This window comes from Polyodon spathula, chromosome 30 (genome assembly GCF_017654505.1).
Source record: "Polyodon spathula isolate WHYD16114869_AA chromosome 30, ASM1765450v1, whole genome shotgun sequence".
In the NCBI taxonomy this organism is placed as follows: domain Eukaryota; kingdom Metazoa; phylum Chordata; class Actinopteri; order Acipenseriformes; family Polyodontidae; genus Polyodon; species Polyodon spathula.
Window position 1 is genome coordinate 7,013,360 of NC_054563.1, and position 11,878 is coordinate 7,025,237.

At 35.3% G+C, this 11,878-nt stretch overlaps 1 protein-coding gene across 2 annotated transcripts; it reads right to left on the reverse strand.

The window, feature by feature from the left end:
- Positions 1 to 217: 217 nt before the first annotated feature.
- Positions 218 to 6,911, reverse strand: LOC121302677 (interleukin-1 receptor type 2-like). Of its 2 annotated transcripts, none has more exons than XM_041232738.1 (6): positions 6,867 to 6,911; positions 5,499 to 5,564; positions 5,080 to 5,127; positions 4,702 to 4,834; positions 2,965 to 3,101; positions 218 to 1,774 (listed from the first exon to the last, which is right to left on the reverse strand). In XM_041232738.1, exons 1-6 carry the CDS (start codon positions 6,898 to 6,900, stop codon positions 1,737 to 1,739), a joined length of 456 nt encoding a protein of 151 aa, XP_041088672.1. In that variant the 5' UTR covers positions 6,901 to 6,911; the 3' UTR covers positions 218 to 1,736. The 2 variants fall into 2 exon arrangements, with proteins under 2 accessions (XP_041088672.1, XP_041088671.1); XM_041232737.1 differs by having other exon boundaries at positions 5,080 to 5,130.
- Positions 6,912 to 11,878: the final 4,967 nt, after the last annotated feature.

Consider the following 11,878-nt stretch of genomic DNA (forward strand, 5'->3'; position numbering starts at 1 on the left):
TATATATATATCACATATGCACTTCGTTGAAGCAACTTGTTTTATTTTGTGAAAATCTATAAGATATCATTTAAAACTTTACAAGTGTAGGACACTGACTCACTGGAAACACTGAATTCTTAAATTTATATAATATAATATATATATATATATATATATATATATATATATATATAATATATATATATATATATATAATATATAATTTTAGTCAATACTTGTATACAATTTTAAAATCTCTTCTGATATTTCCATACCCTTGACTATTTAAGGATCCAGCAAAATAAAAAACTACTGCCGTATGACCACCTCTTGCTTTTTTTTTTTTTTCTTATAATCGGTTTCTTATCTTTTGTCTTTTTTTTAAGCAGGGATGATCAATTTAACCATTTTCACTTGTGGACCAAAGACCTCAACTGAAATGCCAGCTTTACCCATCCCTGTAGTTAACAATGCAAGTTCATATTTTGACCAATGTGCAATCTGCATTTGGGCTTCAGTCTGGGGAGCTCCGAGATATATTTGATTGGATTCATGTTTGGGGAACTTTTTTTTTCCCAGTTTTGATATTTCCTTCTTTGTAGAAAGGCAGTCCTTGAAATACGAGACACACACAATAAATTTAGTTTTGGAGCTCACTTATGTGTTTTTGCAAAAATGTATTTGGTAGTGTTACTGAGAGGTAATATTTCTACCCTTCCACAGAACGCTGCACTGTGATGCATGTGTTCTGAGCAGCACTGGTAGTCCTTGCCTGAGTATTGTGCAAGTGGACCCCTCCTTGACGTGGTGGTTTGATATGTTGCACACTAATCTAAGTAGGTGTTTATTTGTATGTTAGTTGTACTTCCTTTTCTGTTTTCTGTCTGCTTCAATAAAAGATGTAACAGTATTTTTGTTGTATTTAATGGCTGGTTTTAACTTAATGATTTTACTCTGTTGCTGGACTATTTAATGTTACCTTGGGTAAGGTGGTCCAAGATAAGTGCCTATTTAGGATCTGTGAAAACTGCTGATATTGAACAGAATTAGATTTACTCCAAGTAAGTTCATTAAATATGGCAAACTGATTCTGTGTAGACTTTTATTTGGAATTGTAGTGTACTGAACTTTCCTGTAGAGGGAGCTATTGCTGTCCAACCTTTGGATTGATAAAGCTGTAACAAAGTATTCTTATAAACACAGACAGATATGGGTATTACTTACGACATAATAGAGACTAACAAGTGTAGTTTACTAAAACTAAATAGCTGTCGAAATAGAAGCAAAGATTTTATATTAAAAAAAAAAAAAATGATTTGTAAGATTTAAGCAGACTGCAGAAGATGGCTTTAGTATGTTTGGTCATTAAATATGTCATGGTCATGTTTAATCACAACATACATTTTACTGCTTTTGACTATTGTGTCTGGGCTCACTGTAAAAGATGGGGAACAAATTTCAAGAAGCAATTGGGATTACAGGCTGCTTGATTTGAATTTGTATCCAAACTACTTGAAAAATAATGAGCGTGTTTATTTAAACATGGTTATTTCATTGATACTTCTATTGTACAGTAACAGCATAAAATACCTAGAATTCCTTGAAACATGGTTCTATAAGGTTTTTTCAATTGTTTACACAAGGGTCCACTGCACAAGTTGGGTCTCCATGTTTGAACTTCAACGCAGATTCTGTGCAGAAGTAATCCTTCTCTTTTCTGGTTTGGGGAAAGGGAATGTGCGGAGTACAGATGCTTAACTGCTTTTGTGTCTTCTCAGTGATTGAGGAGGGACTGTGGAAACAAAATAAGAGCCTGAAGAAATCGGTTCATTCTTTGACAATGTACCTTGTGCAATCACTCGGCTTGTAATTTCTAAGGTGGTTAAAATATATTTTTGGATTTAACCTAAATGCTTTTAATGAGCACCCCTTGGGACTAATGAATACTCTAAATTGTTGACCAACAAATATTTAAAAAGGGGGTTACCAAATTTTTTGCGTCAAGGCACAATGAAATTCGGCATCTCGACTGAGGACCCCACCCAAGGATCCATAGAACCGTGAAATATGATTCTTCTTACTATCTAAACCCACCTATGGGTCCCTCTGGCCTATGAGCTGCTGCCCTCAGTTTGAGAACCACTGCTATAGAGCAGGGGTTCCCAAACTTTCCTGGCCCAAAGCCCCATGACTTTAGGCATCCTGACTGAGGCCCCCCACCTGGAGTTTAGATTTCGATCCCTTTAGTGAGACAGGTTGTGTGCTCGCACTGCTGCTTTCATGAAGGTCACTTATTTCTCAGACGTTTGAGAAACTGCTCTGTAATTACTGTGCTCTGCTGTAGACGAACTACAAATGCATCATAAACCTGGTTATAAAGGCAAGCAGGTGCAGTATAGTTTATGTAAGGGGTAGAAAATATAATGAGCTTCTACTGAAACCCCAAGCACCTAACAGCAATGCTTGTGTAAGCAAATTGATCCCCTGGTCTGGGGAACATTGCTTTGGTCATTTGGGGGAAAAAATGTTTCTTATGTGCTACAGTACCCCTGAAACCAGCTCACAGCCCCCAGTTTGGAAATTCCGCTATAGAGGATCTTTATGTTCCTGTGCGCGAAAGGAAGCAGGTAATGCGACTCAGATGTGACTCTGCTCGTAGTTCTGAAACAAGCATTTTTTGTATTTCCAATGTTTCCCTCTACAGTACCGCACTAACAAAAATGGAGGTTGGTTTTGGATTTTGGATACAAAGCAGTTCCACTACAGTAATCAGCTTAACATATTGGGGGGGGGGGGGGTTAGTATCCAGGATAAAAAGGGTTCCTATTAAAACATACTCAGTGTTTTAGAATTTCTTGTGAAGTGGTGCTGGTATGAGCGAATGAGTCATTTAAAGGTATTCTCTGGAATTGAACATTCAGGCATCTAAAACCAGCTCAAGGTGTAACTTCACCCTGTCTGGACCCTCACGGCTTCACTTACCTATCGTAACCTGCATCTTGTCCATACCAGACGGGTTCATTACCACACAAGTGAAGTTGGAGTTGAAATCTTTCTTTTTTGTCCAGTTAAATTTCAGATCTCTTTGAAGCACAGTTTTTCCTCCCACTGTGTATATCCTAAAAACATGAAATTCACACTTCAATCAATTTTATTTAAAAAAAAAAAATGCTTTTTTTATTGTTTAAAAATACAATTAAGTATAAGTAGATATTTTACTGCAGTGTAAAGACCACCCTTGAAAGGACAGAAGTTTACTAAATGAGAATTTTGCCCGCAAGTGATGGCCGAGAATTAAATATTTACTATGGAAATGATTTCAGTAGGGTATATTTGTAGGTTTATTGCCACATTCTTATTTTTCGTATCAAATCCTATGCAGGCACACATATCCATTTTTAAAGTAATCCATTAATTTTAAAGTAATTTGAATCCACTTTATAACCTTTCAGTCCTGGCTAGACTTCAATGTCCCGCCTTATCTTAGCGCGTATATTAACAAATGCTGTCGAAAAATCATCTTGGAACCTCAAGGGGCTCCTCGGTCCCAGTCTGAGGTAAGGTACTCAATGCAGGAGCAACCTACAAGAGATTCAATACCCATGGAAAAAATGAGAATGTGGCAACAGACAAATTCATTTCTGCAAATGCACCATGCTACGGTAGTTCTATTAAAGGTGAAACAGCCTTTGCCAAAGTTCCCGTCTCGTGAGACCCTTTTCCTAATCAGCAAAGGCCAGCACTTGTTTCAAACAGTAATCAATTTTTTTTTTTTTTTTAATAAATCTCATTCCGGTAAACTCGATTTAAAAACTATTTAATTGATTTTATAGCAAGAAAATATATCGATCCCAATCTACACTAAAGGACTCTTACCTAGGATGTATTTTTCTCAAAACTGTGTTTATATCGCTTGACAGCTTTCCTTTACAGAAACACTACCGGAAATCTTGAGTCAGTGTCACCGCTTTGTTGACGCGTAATTCTAATTTAATTGTACAGCTGTGGCCAAAAGTTTTGCATCACCTAGAATTTTAGTGTTGAGCCATAATTTAAAAATAAATAAATAAATAAAAAAAAGATCTTTTATTTAACATCATTGTAATCAAAGAAACTGCAAAATTATATTGCAAAAGTCTACCGGAATCTATGATAGTAGTACAGTATTTCATGTTAGATTTCGAAATGTCACATTTGTCAATTTTTCTTAAATATATGGGGAAACTACAAAGTGGTATGTAATTCAATATGTTAACATAATATTATTCAGCAGGCTTATTCGACTTTATGAAGTAAAATTAGTTAATTCTATGAGGTGCTGCAAAACTTTAGGCCTGTACTATAGGCGTGTACATGGGCTTATAGTCATTATTTTCCGTAATTCAATGCTATGTTATTTTAATGTTTCTCTAGGAAGTCATGTAATAAGCATTAGTTGCTAACATTAGATGAATAGTGCTGTGGTAAAGCAGTGTTATTTATTACACGGATAACCATTTGCTGGTAAATCAGACAGTGTAGAGGTTCAGCATTTTGACCAGCAACAACATTTGGCACGCACAGGACTTATTCTTGCTTACCTAAGGAATGATAGGTCCCAATGCGAAAGAGTATCTTAAAGTATCCACTGACGTTAAATAGAATAGTGGATCTATAAAATAAAGAGTAACAGAATACATATTTTCACCCAGTTATTATCGGAAGGCACGAGATTCTTACTTCTCTTGATTTTCCTGGATCCTTTTTGATGGGTAGGTTGTCTTAATGAAGGTACTGTTCACCAGCCAGTAGATGATGGTGAAGTCATCTGGGAAACCTGGAACTGCCTGACAAGGGATAACCAGACTTTGACCTGAGAAACCAACAAGGAGGGAAAATCATTGATCTGTGCAAGATATTGAGGATGGGCCAACGTGCAATAAAAGCTTCAAAGTATTGCTCACAGTTATTTCCCAGTCTTATCTAAAGAAAAAAATTATTGATTATTATAAACTACAGTACTGTAACTGGTAGCAAAAGTTAAATATATTAATAATAATAATAATAATAATAATAATAATAATAATAATATAAAAAAAGAATACAGTCAAATTTTACCCAGTTTTCCCTGTACTTGTTTTACTCGGTTGATGATCCTGGGGGAGCCTACTGGAAAAAAGAAGAAAAACGTTAACTTACAAAATTATGTTTGTTAGAATTATCACAAAACTGTAACAGAATAACATTAGAATGAGACTAAACTTGTTTTTTGTAGTGAAGTGAAAAATAAATAAGTAACAGTCAAACCACCGCCAAGCAATCAATGTGTTTCACGTGGTTACGAGGTTCAACTGTAAGAATTATTTAAAACATTTCTAATACTCATGATGTGTGGTTCGTTCGTCACCAAGCATCGGTGACGAACAGAGTGCCCTGCATTTATTTCAATGTATTAAAATTTTCACTAAGGTTTTTATTTATTTAGCTTTAAGTCTTTTTTTATTTTATTTGTATTTATTTATTTATTTTTTACATACGTGCTTTCACAACCTGGACGCAAAGTAAACAGCAGAGCGCTGTCATGGCAACCCATCGACAGGATCCTGAGGAGAGTGGAGACTGGTTAGCTATTTGTTACATTGTCAGATGCAGACAATTTGTAATGGAAGGGTGACATTAAATATGTTAATAAATGCATACTGGTTTGATATTCCTGTACTTACTGCTATTTGTCATTATTAGCCTACACATGAAATGTGGATTTTTTTGTTCTTTAGCATTTTAAATTTCAGCCGGAGAGAGGTGCTGAGGTCTCAAGCAGTCACCAGGGAAATGGCTTGAGCTTGACATTAACATTAGCCCACATGTTAGGATTGTAAACCAGTTACAAACAAGAACACCTGTGTGTTATTCCGGGATAAACTATAAAGCAACCAATACAATAAAAAAGACCACTGATATTTTCCTTCAAAACACGCTTCACTGATTTTCTTGTTTAAGAAAACAATGCAGCAGTATCTGAAAAATAAATCCTTTAACAATTCAATTTGGCATTAAGGTATGCAAGAACTATGAATTCTGAATATGCAACTCCACTCCCTGAAACCCAAACAAATAGCCATTTGACTGCAAGCTGAACATTGTTGATGCCATAAAAAAACAGACATTATTTTAAATAAAACACGTACTTGCTATGCAAGTAATTGAATGCACTGAAAAGTTTAACCAGTGTTGTCTGTGAGTTACCACTTTATTACAGTGCATGAATCAATTACCACATTTGTTAAACAGTCTATATTTGATTAATTATTCCAATAATTAACACTCTGGCAAGGTTTATTATTAATATATTTTAATAACAATGATTAGTATGGTATGTTTCATTAGTAAGGCCTTTAGTAACGGAACAAAGTCAATAACATAAGATATTGTAAAGATATTTTTCTTGCTGTTAAATATGAAATGCCTTTTAAAATCTTCAAAAGAAACTAAAAGCAAAGTTACTGTTCCACATGTCTTAACAATACTTGTGTTAACTTGTGTTACCCAAAAGTACATTCAATTAATTAGCTTTTAATTAAACACAGATTATATATATATATATATATATATATATATATATATATATATATATATATATATATATATATATATATATATATAGACCCTGTATAATTACTTTATAGCTTAATTTGACGCTCTACACTCCTGGTATTAATAACACTTTAAGAGATGTTTTATAAACAGATCCTTAAATAACACCTTACTTTAACATTTCACAATGCTGATTGTGCAGTCTGGTAGATAGAAACTCAACCAGCTCATGCAAACAATTCTTTAGTTTAAGCAGCAATCTGAGATGCCAGTAGAACACACAGTACAGTATGCCAGTAAGTTTCTGTTACCTGATAGGGTGGTACTGCTTTTTCCAGAGTGCATACTGATCTTTGATGTGTTTTGGGTTTTATTTTGTGGAGGAGGGGTTTTGTTTTGGTGGGGGGGTTTTTTTTTGTGGTTGGTTTGTTGGTTTTTGTTGTTTGTGGTGGTTGTGCCAGCAACGGTCTGCTGGTCACTGAATAAGTGAGCCCTTTTATACTTCTTTTGAATTTAAAGAGGAAGTTAGAGGTGCACGTAAAATGCTATATATAATGTATGTAATGTTTCCCTTCTAAGAATGACTTCCCAGAAAGGTGACTGTTTATAGTAAGCCTTTTGTTCTACAGTCAAATTTGGTTTTGCTATTCTTATTGGAAACCTATTTGTGGTCTGCCCTGGTCATGGTTTCTTTTTTTGTAAAAGGAGGCAGTGTGGTCCCGTGGTTAAAGAAAAGGGCTTGTAACCATGACGTCCCTGATTCAAATTCCGGTTCAGCCACTGACTCACTGTGTGACCCTGAGCAAGTCACTTAACCTCTGTGTGGTTTCAGGTGAGACGTTGTTGTAAGTGACTCTGCAGCTGATCCATAGTTCACACCCCCTAGTCTCTGTAAATTGCCTTCGATTAAGGACATCTACTAAATAAACAAATAATAAAATAATCTAGAAGTACGGTATCTCACACATTTAAAACGCTCCCTCTAAAAAATGATTAGAATACATAAGCAGGACCAGACATGCCTCAAAGTTTAATTTGTCAAAATGCTCCTTACCTTTTTTTAATCCACATCCTAATTACTCAGATACGCAGATTTAAAAAAATAATAATAATTAAACTCAGGTCAAAGCACCATACACATCTAATGTTATGTACTAAAAATCATTTTTAAAAAAAATCACTTTCATAATTCTATTAAATCTGTAGGAAATGTAATCAATGGCTGACACTTTTTCCAAAAGACAAATTACATTTTAATATACAGCCGCAGACTAAAGTATTGGCCCCCTACACTTAACATAAGACACTTCAAGAAAATATGTTAAATACAAGTGTTTAGTGAGCATTAGTCACTAAGTAATATGACAAAGACCAAAACACACCATTTCAGATAGTTTTACAAACAATCTTTATAAACAAAAGTACTGAAGCAATTTCAAATATTTATTCATGGCAAAAGTATTGACACCTTTACATTAAAGGTCTGAAAAAATTGAATAAAACTAATCAAAAATATATATGCATTGATTGAAAACCATTACAAAGTAACTAAGCAGCATTATAAGGTCAATAGCCAGATAAAAAGGTAATAATATTTCCAAAGGAGCTGGATTCATGTTTGAGAAAGGCACTCATCACAAACTATTTAAAAAAATGGCTACAGAAGAGTATCACAGAACTATGGAATACCATCATCCGCAATCAGACCAATAATCAAAAAATACAACAGAACAAATTCAACTGAAACACTTGAAAGAAGCGGCCGTCCAAAGAACATTACGTGTACAGCAGGTAGGACAATCGTCCGAGCAGCTAAATAAAAAAATCCAACATGAACAGCCAAGGAAAAATTTAGAAGCATAACAGCATAACAAGCATAACAGAGCACGAAAGAACAGTACAAGGGCACCTGAACACAGAAGAGCTGTATGAATGTAGATCTCGCTGCAAACCACTTTTAAAGAAAAGTTTAAAGAAAAAAAACATCTAAAATAAGCCAAGAAATATGAACAGGAATCTGAAGCATTCTTCAACAACATTCTCTGGTCCAATGAGACTAAAACATAACCTTCCCATCCAAAATGGAACACAGTCTGTTTGAAGAAAAAAAGGGAAAGCCTTCATTGAAGAGAACCTTGTACCTACAGTTAAGCATGGAGGTGGTTCCATCATGATATGGGAGTGTTTCAGCATCTCAGGGAATGGAGACATTCATGTTATTGAAGACTGAATGAATGCAGCCATGTATCAAAGTACAATGATACCATCTGCTCTGAGGCTGATTGGCAGACAGTTTATCTTCCAACACGGCAACAAGCCAAAGCATACGGCTAAGTCAATTTGAATTCTTGAAGCAAACGAAGGTAAAAGTTCTGGAATGGCCTTTGCAATCACCAGATCTCAATCCAATGGAATGATTTGGGCTGATCTAAAAAAAAAGTTGTAGTCAAGCATTGTATTTCCAATCTGGCTGAGCTGAAGGAAATGTGCAACACAGAATGGGCCCCAATTTTACCAACAAGATGTGACATACTGGTGAAGAATCATCACAATCACCATCTGATAGCCAAAATAAAAGCAGGCGGAGGACACATGAAATACTAAAGCAGGGGTGGTAATACTTTTGTCATGAATCAATACTTTAAATGAAGATGTTTGTTTATAAATATTATTTATTAAATTATGAGAAATTATGTTTTTTGCTTTCTGGTATATTACAACTTGGTTAGAGTTTACTAAATGTTTGTCCTTAATCATTTCCCAAGAATTATAATATAGGGTGCAAACACTTTTGTCTGCGACTGTAGATGTTTTACTCTTAGCTCTTTACAATGTCATTCTGAGTGTTGCAGTTACTAATTTTTGATATACTATACATTGAGCAACTGGGCTGTCTACACCATGTATAGCCAGTTATTTGGAAAACAAACAAAATGACTGTTTTTTTTTTCTCATCCCTTTACAGGAAGCACACAAAGTTTTACTTAATCATAGGACTGCACACAACTGATGAATTGTAATGCACATTATGTCAGTAGAAGTTCATTGAACCTCTAACTTACTCAGAATAGTCATCAGTTCTTAAGTAGTTTCTGAAGAATGGGTGGTGAGCGGTGACATTTCTTGTTGGAAATCCCAGGAATTGATACCATTGCTTACCCATAGTTTACCATGCTTTTACCACAGCATACCTGATGAAACTTTTTAAAAGATTTTTTCTTTTTTTTATCTCGTCACTTACGCTGTTGTAAAATCACGTTACAATTATTAGCAGTTCAGGACTTTTTAGCAGGATATTTCAATGTTGTATATGAAATGTTTGCTTTTAAATAATAACTTACCTCAGGGCTGTCCACCCTGATTGACAAGAAGAGCCTTACTGATGATCAGTTGAACATTAAAGGGTCAGCAAGCCACAAACATTTAACTTTTAAATTGCATAAAATCAAACCAAACTATTTACACTTACAGACTGTAAAATCAAATATCTTAGCACTTAAACATTAGGAAAAATAATGACCAGTGGAAAGAACTCTTGAAATTAGGGTAAGCTGCATCCATCCATCCATCCATCCATTATCATTAATCGCTTAATCCTTTACAGGGTCGCGGTGAGCTGAAGCCTAACCCGGCAGACACAGGGCACAAGGCGGGACTACACCCTGGACAGGACGCCAGTATTGTAGGGCACCACACACACACAGGGCAATTTAGAGCAACCAATCGACCTGAACAGCGTGTCTTTGGACCGTGGGAGGAAGTCGGAGTACCCAAACAGACAGACCCCTAGACCAGAATCGAATCCACAGCAGTATTTATTCCATCTGCAATGGCAGCAGGCCCAATAATTCTTCCTTGGAGCAAAAGTAATTTCCATACAGAACAAAGACATATAACTGGGCTGTATCTGAAACAGAACGGGATTCATCAACAGCTGTAAAAACCCACTGGTTTCTTGTATCATGCACTCTGCTCAAAAATGCTTTTGTCAATGTTGTATGTGTCAAGTTACTGCATCCCTGTCTACTGTCACATCGGTGACCTTTTGCACCACTGCATATCTCTCACCTCTGCAGTCTTGACTAACAGCTGCAACTTCATTAATTAGCAAACCATCAGTAAATGGTCTTATGTTTTGCAATTGGTCCATTTACTCTTATAGAAGCTTTGGTTAATAGTGCATTGTCCTGCAAGGACAGAAGCAACAAACTCATTTTTTTTTTTTTTTTTGGCTCACGAACTGTTACTTTTCATAACTTGGAACCGAAGTGGAAACAGAATCGTACATCGAATGTTTTGTCTCAAAATGTTGTGGCGAAGCTGACTTTCTAAGTCCTGCAATTGTTTGCTCACAAATCAAACCTGAAGCAGTTTTGCTTTCTGTTCCTCCCATTCGACATTAAACAATTGTGAGGATTCGCAATGTGTCCACTTACTAATAGGAGAGAAATGTGTACCTTTTACATAAGTAACATTACAGCAGAATGTATTCCCTTCCTAAACAAGAATAATAACAACTTGTATATGGCTGCTTAGTCTCTGACTTTTGAAAACCTGGATCTGGTTTCTACTGTATTAAGATGGAGGTACCAGCTTTTGGTAATCTCACACATAGTTATCAAAACAGAAACATAAGAACAACAGCAGGCTCAAGTCACTTGCAATCAAAATTTTTCAACTAAAACTACATGAAATTGGACTAACTAAAAAGAGCCTTGTTTATGAGCTTAAAAGAGCCATCGGTTTGACATCCCCGATACCTTACTGCAGGAAAGAGGAACCCACAACAGTCATAGTTTCAGTGGGAAGCACAATAAAAACTAAAATAGGAACTATAAAATGTGAGCATTTAATTATCATGGCAGTGATATCTTAATTCTCCCTGAAATACTGATGTACAGTGCACATCTTGGAAACAGTTTGAGTTATTACCTGTATGACCAAATAAAAGCCAAAAAGAAAAGCTAGTTTGGGCAGAACCCCTGTCCGTCTGCCCAATTTATAAAGATTATTTTAGGTTAATATATTTCTCAACTGAGATTTGAAAATAACTATAATGTTATTTTCCAGTGTATTCGTTATTAATAGCATTGTCCAAGTTTGAATAACAAACATCCAGAAAAGGCAGTAAATAATTATATTCAAATGGAGAAAATAAAGCCAATATAAAATGTATAGACTTTTTGCAGAACGTCAAAAACAAGCCCTTTCTATACAACAGATGCAAATATTTCCTTTTTAAACTTATCACAGAAATGTCTTTGTTTATTTGGTGTTTTGGTCCACAAGAGGTTTTTAATGTTGGATAAATCATGGGTTAGCA

Bases quoted from the DNA above. Each gene is read 5' to 3' on its own strand.
- LOC121302677 (XM_041232737.1), bottom strand. From the start codon at position 6,900: ATGCACTCTGGAAAAAGCAGTACCACCCTATCAG. The intron at 5,565-6,866 runs GTAACAGAAACT...CACTCTCCTCAG, and splicing joins AAGCAGTACCACCCTATCAG to GATCCTGTCGATGGGTTGCC. The intron at 4,835-5,079 runs GTAAAATTTGAC...TTGGTTTCTCAG, and splicing joins ACAAGTACAGGGAAAACTGG to GTCAAAGTCTGGTTATCCCT.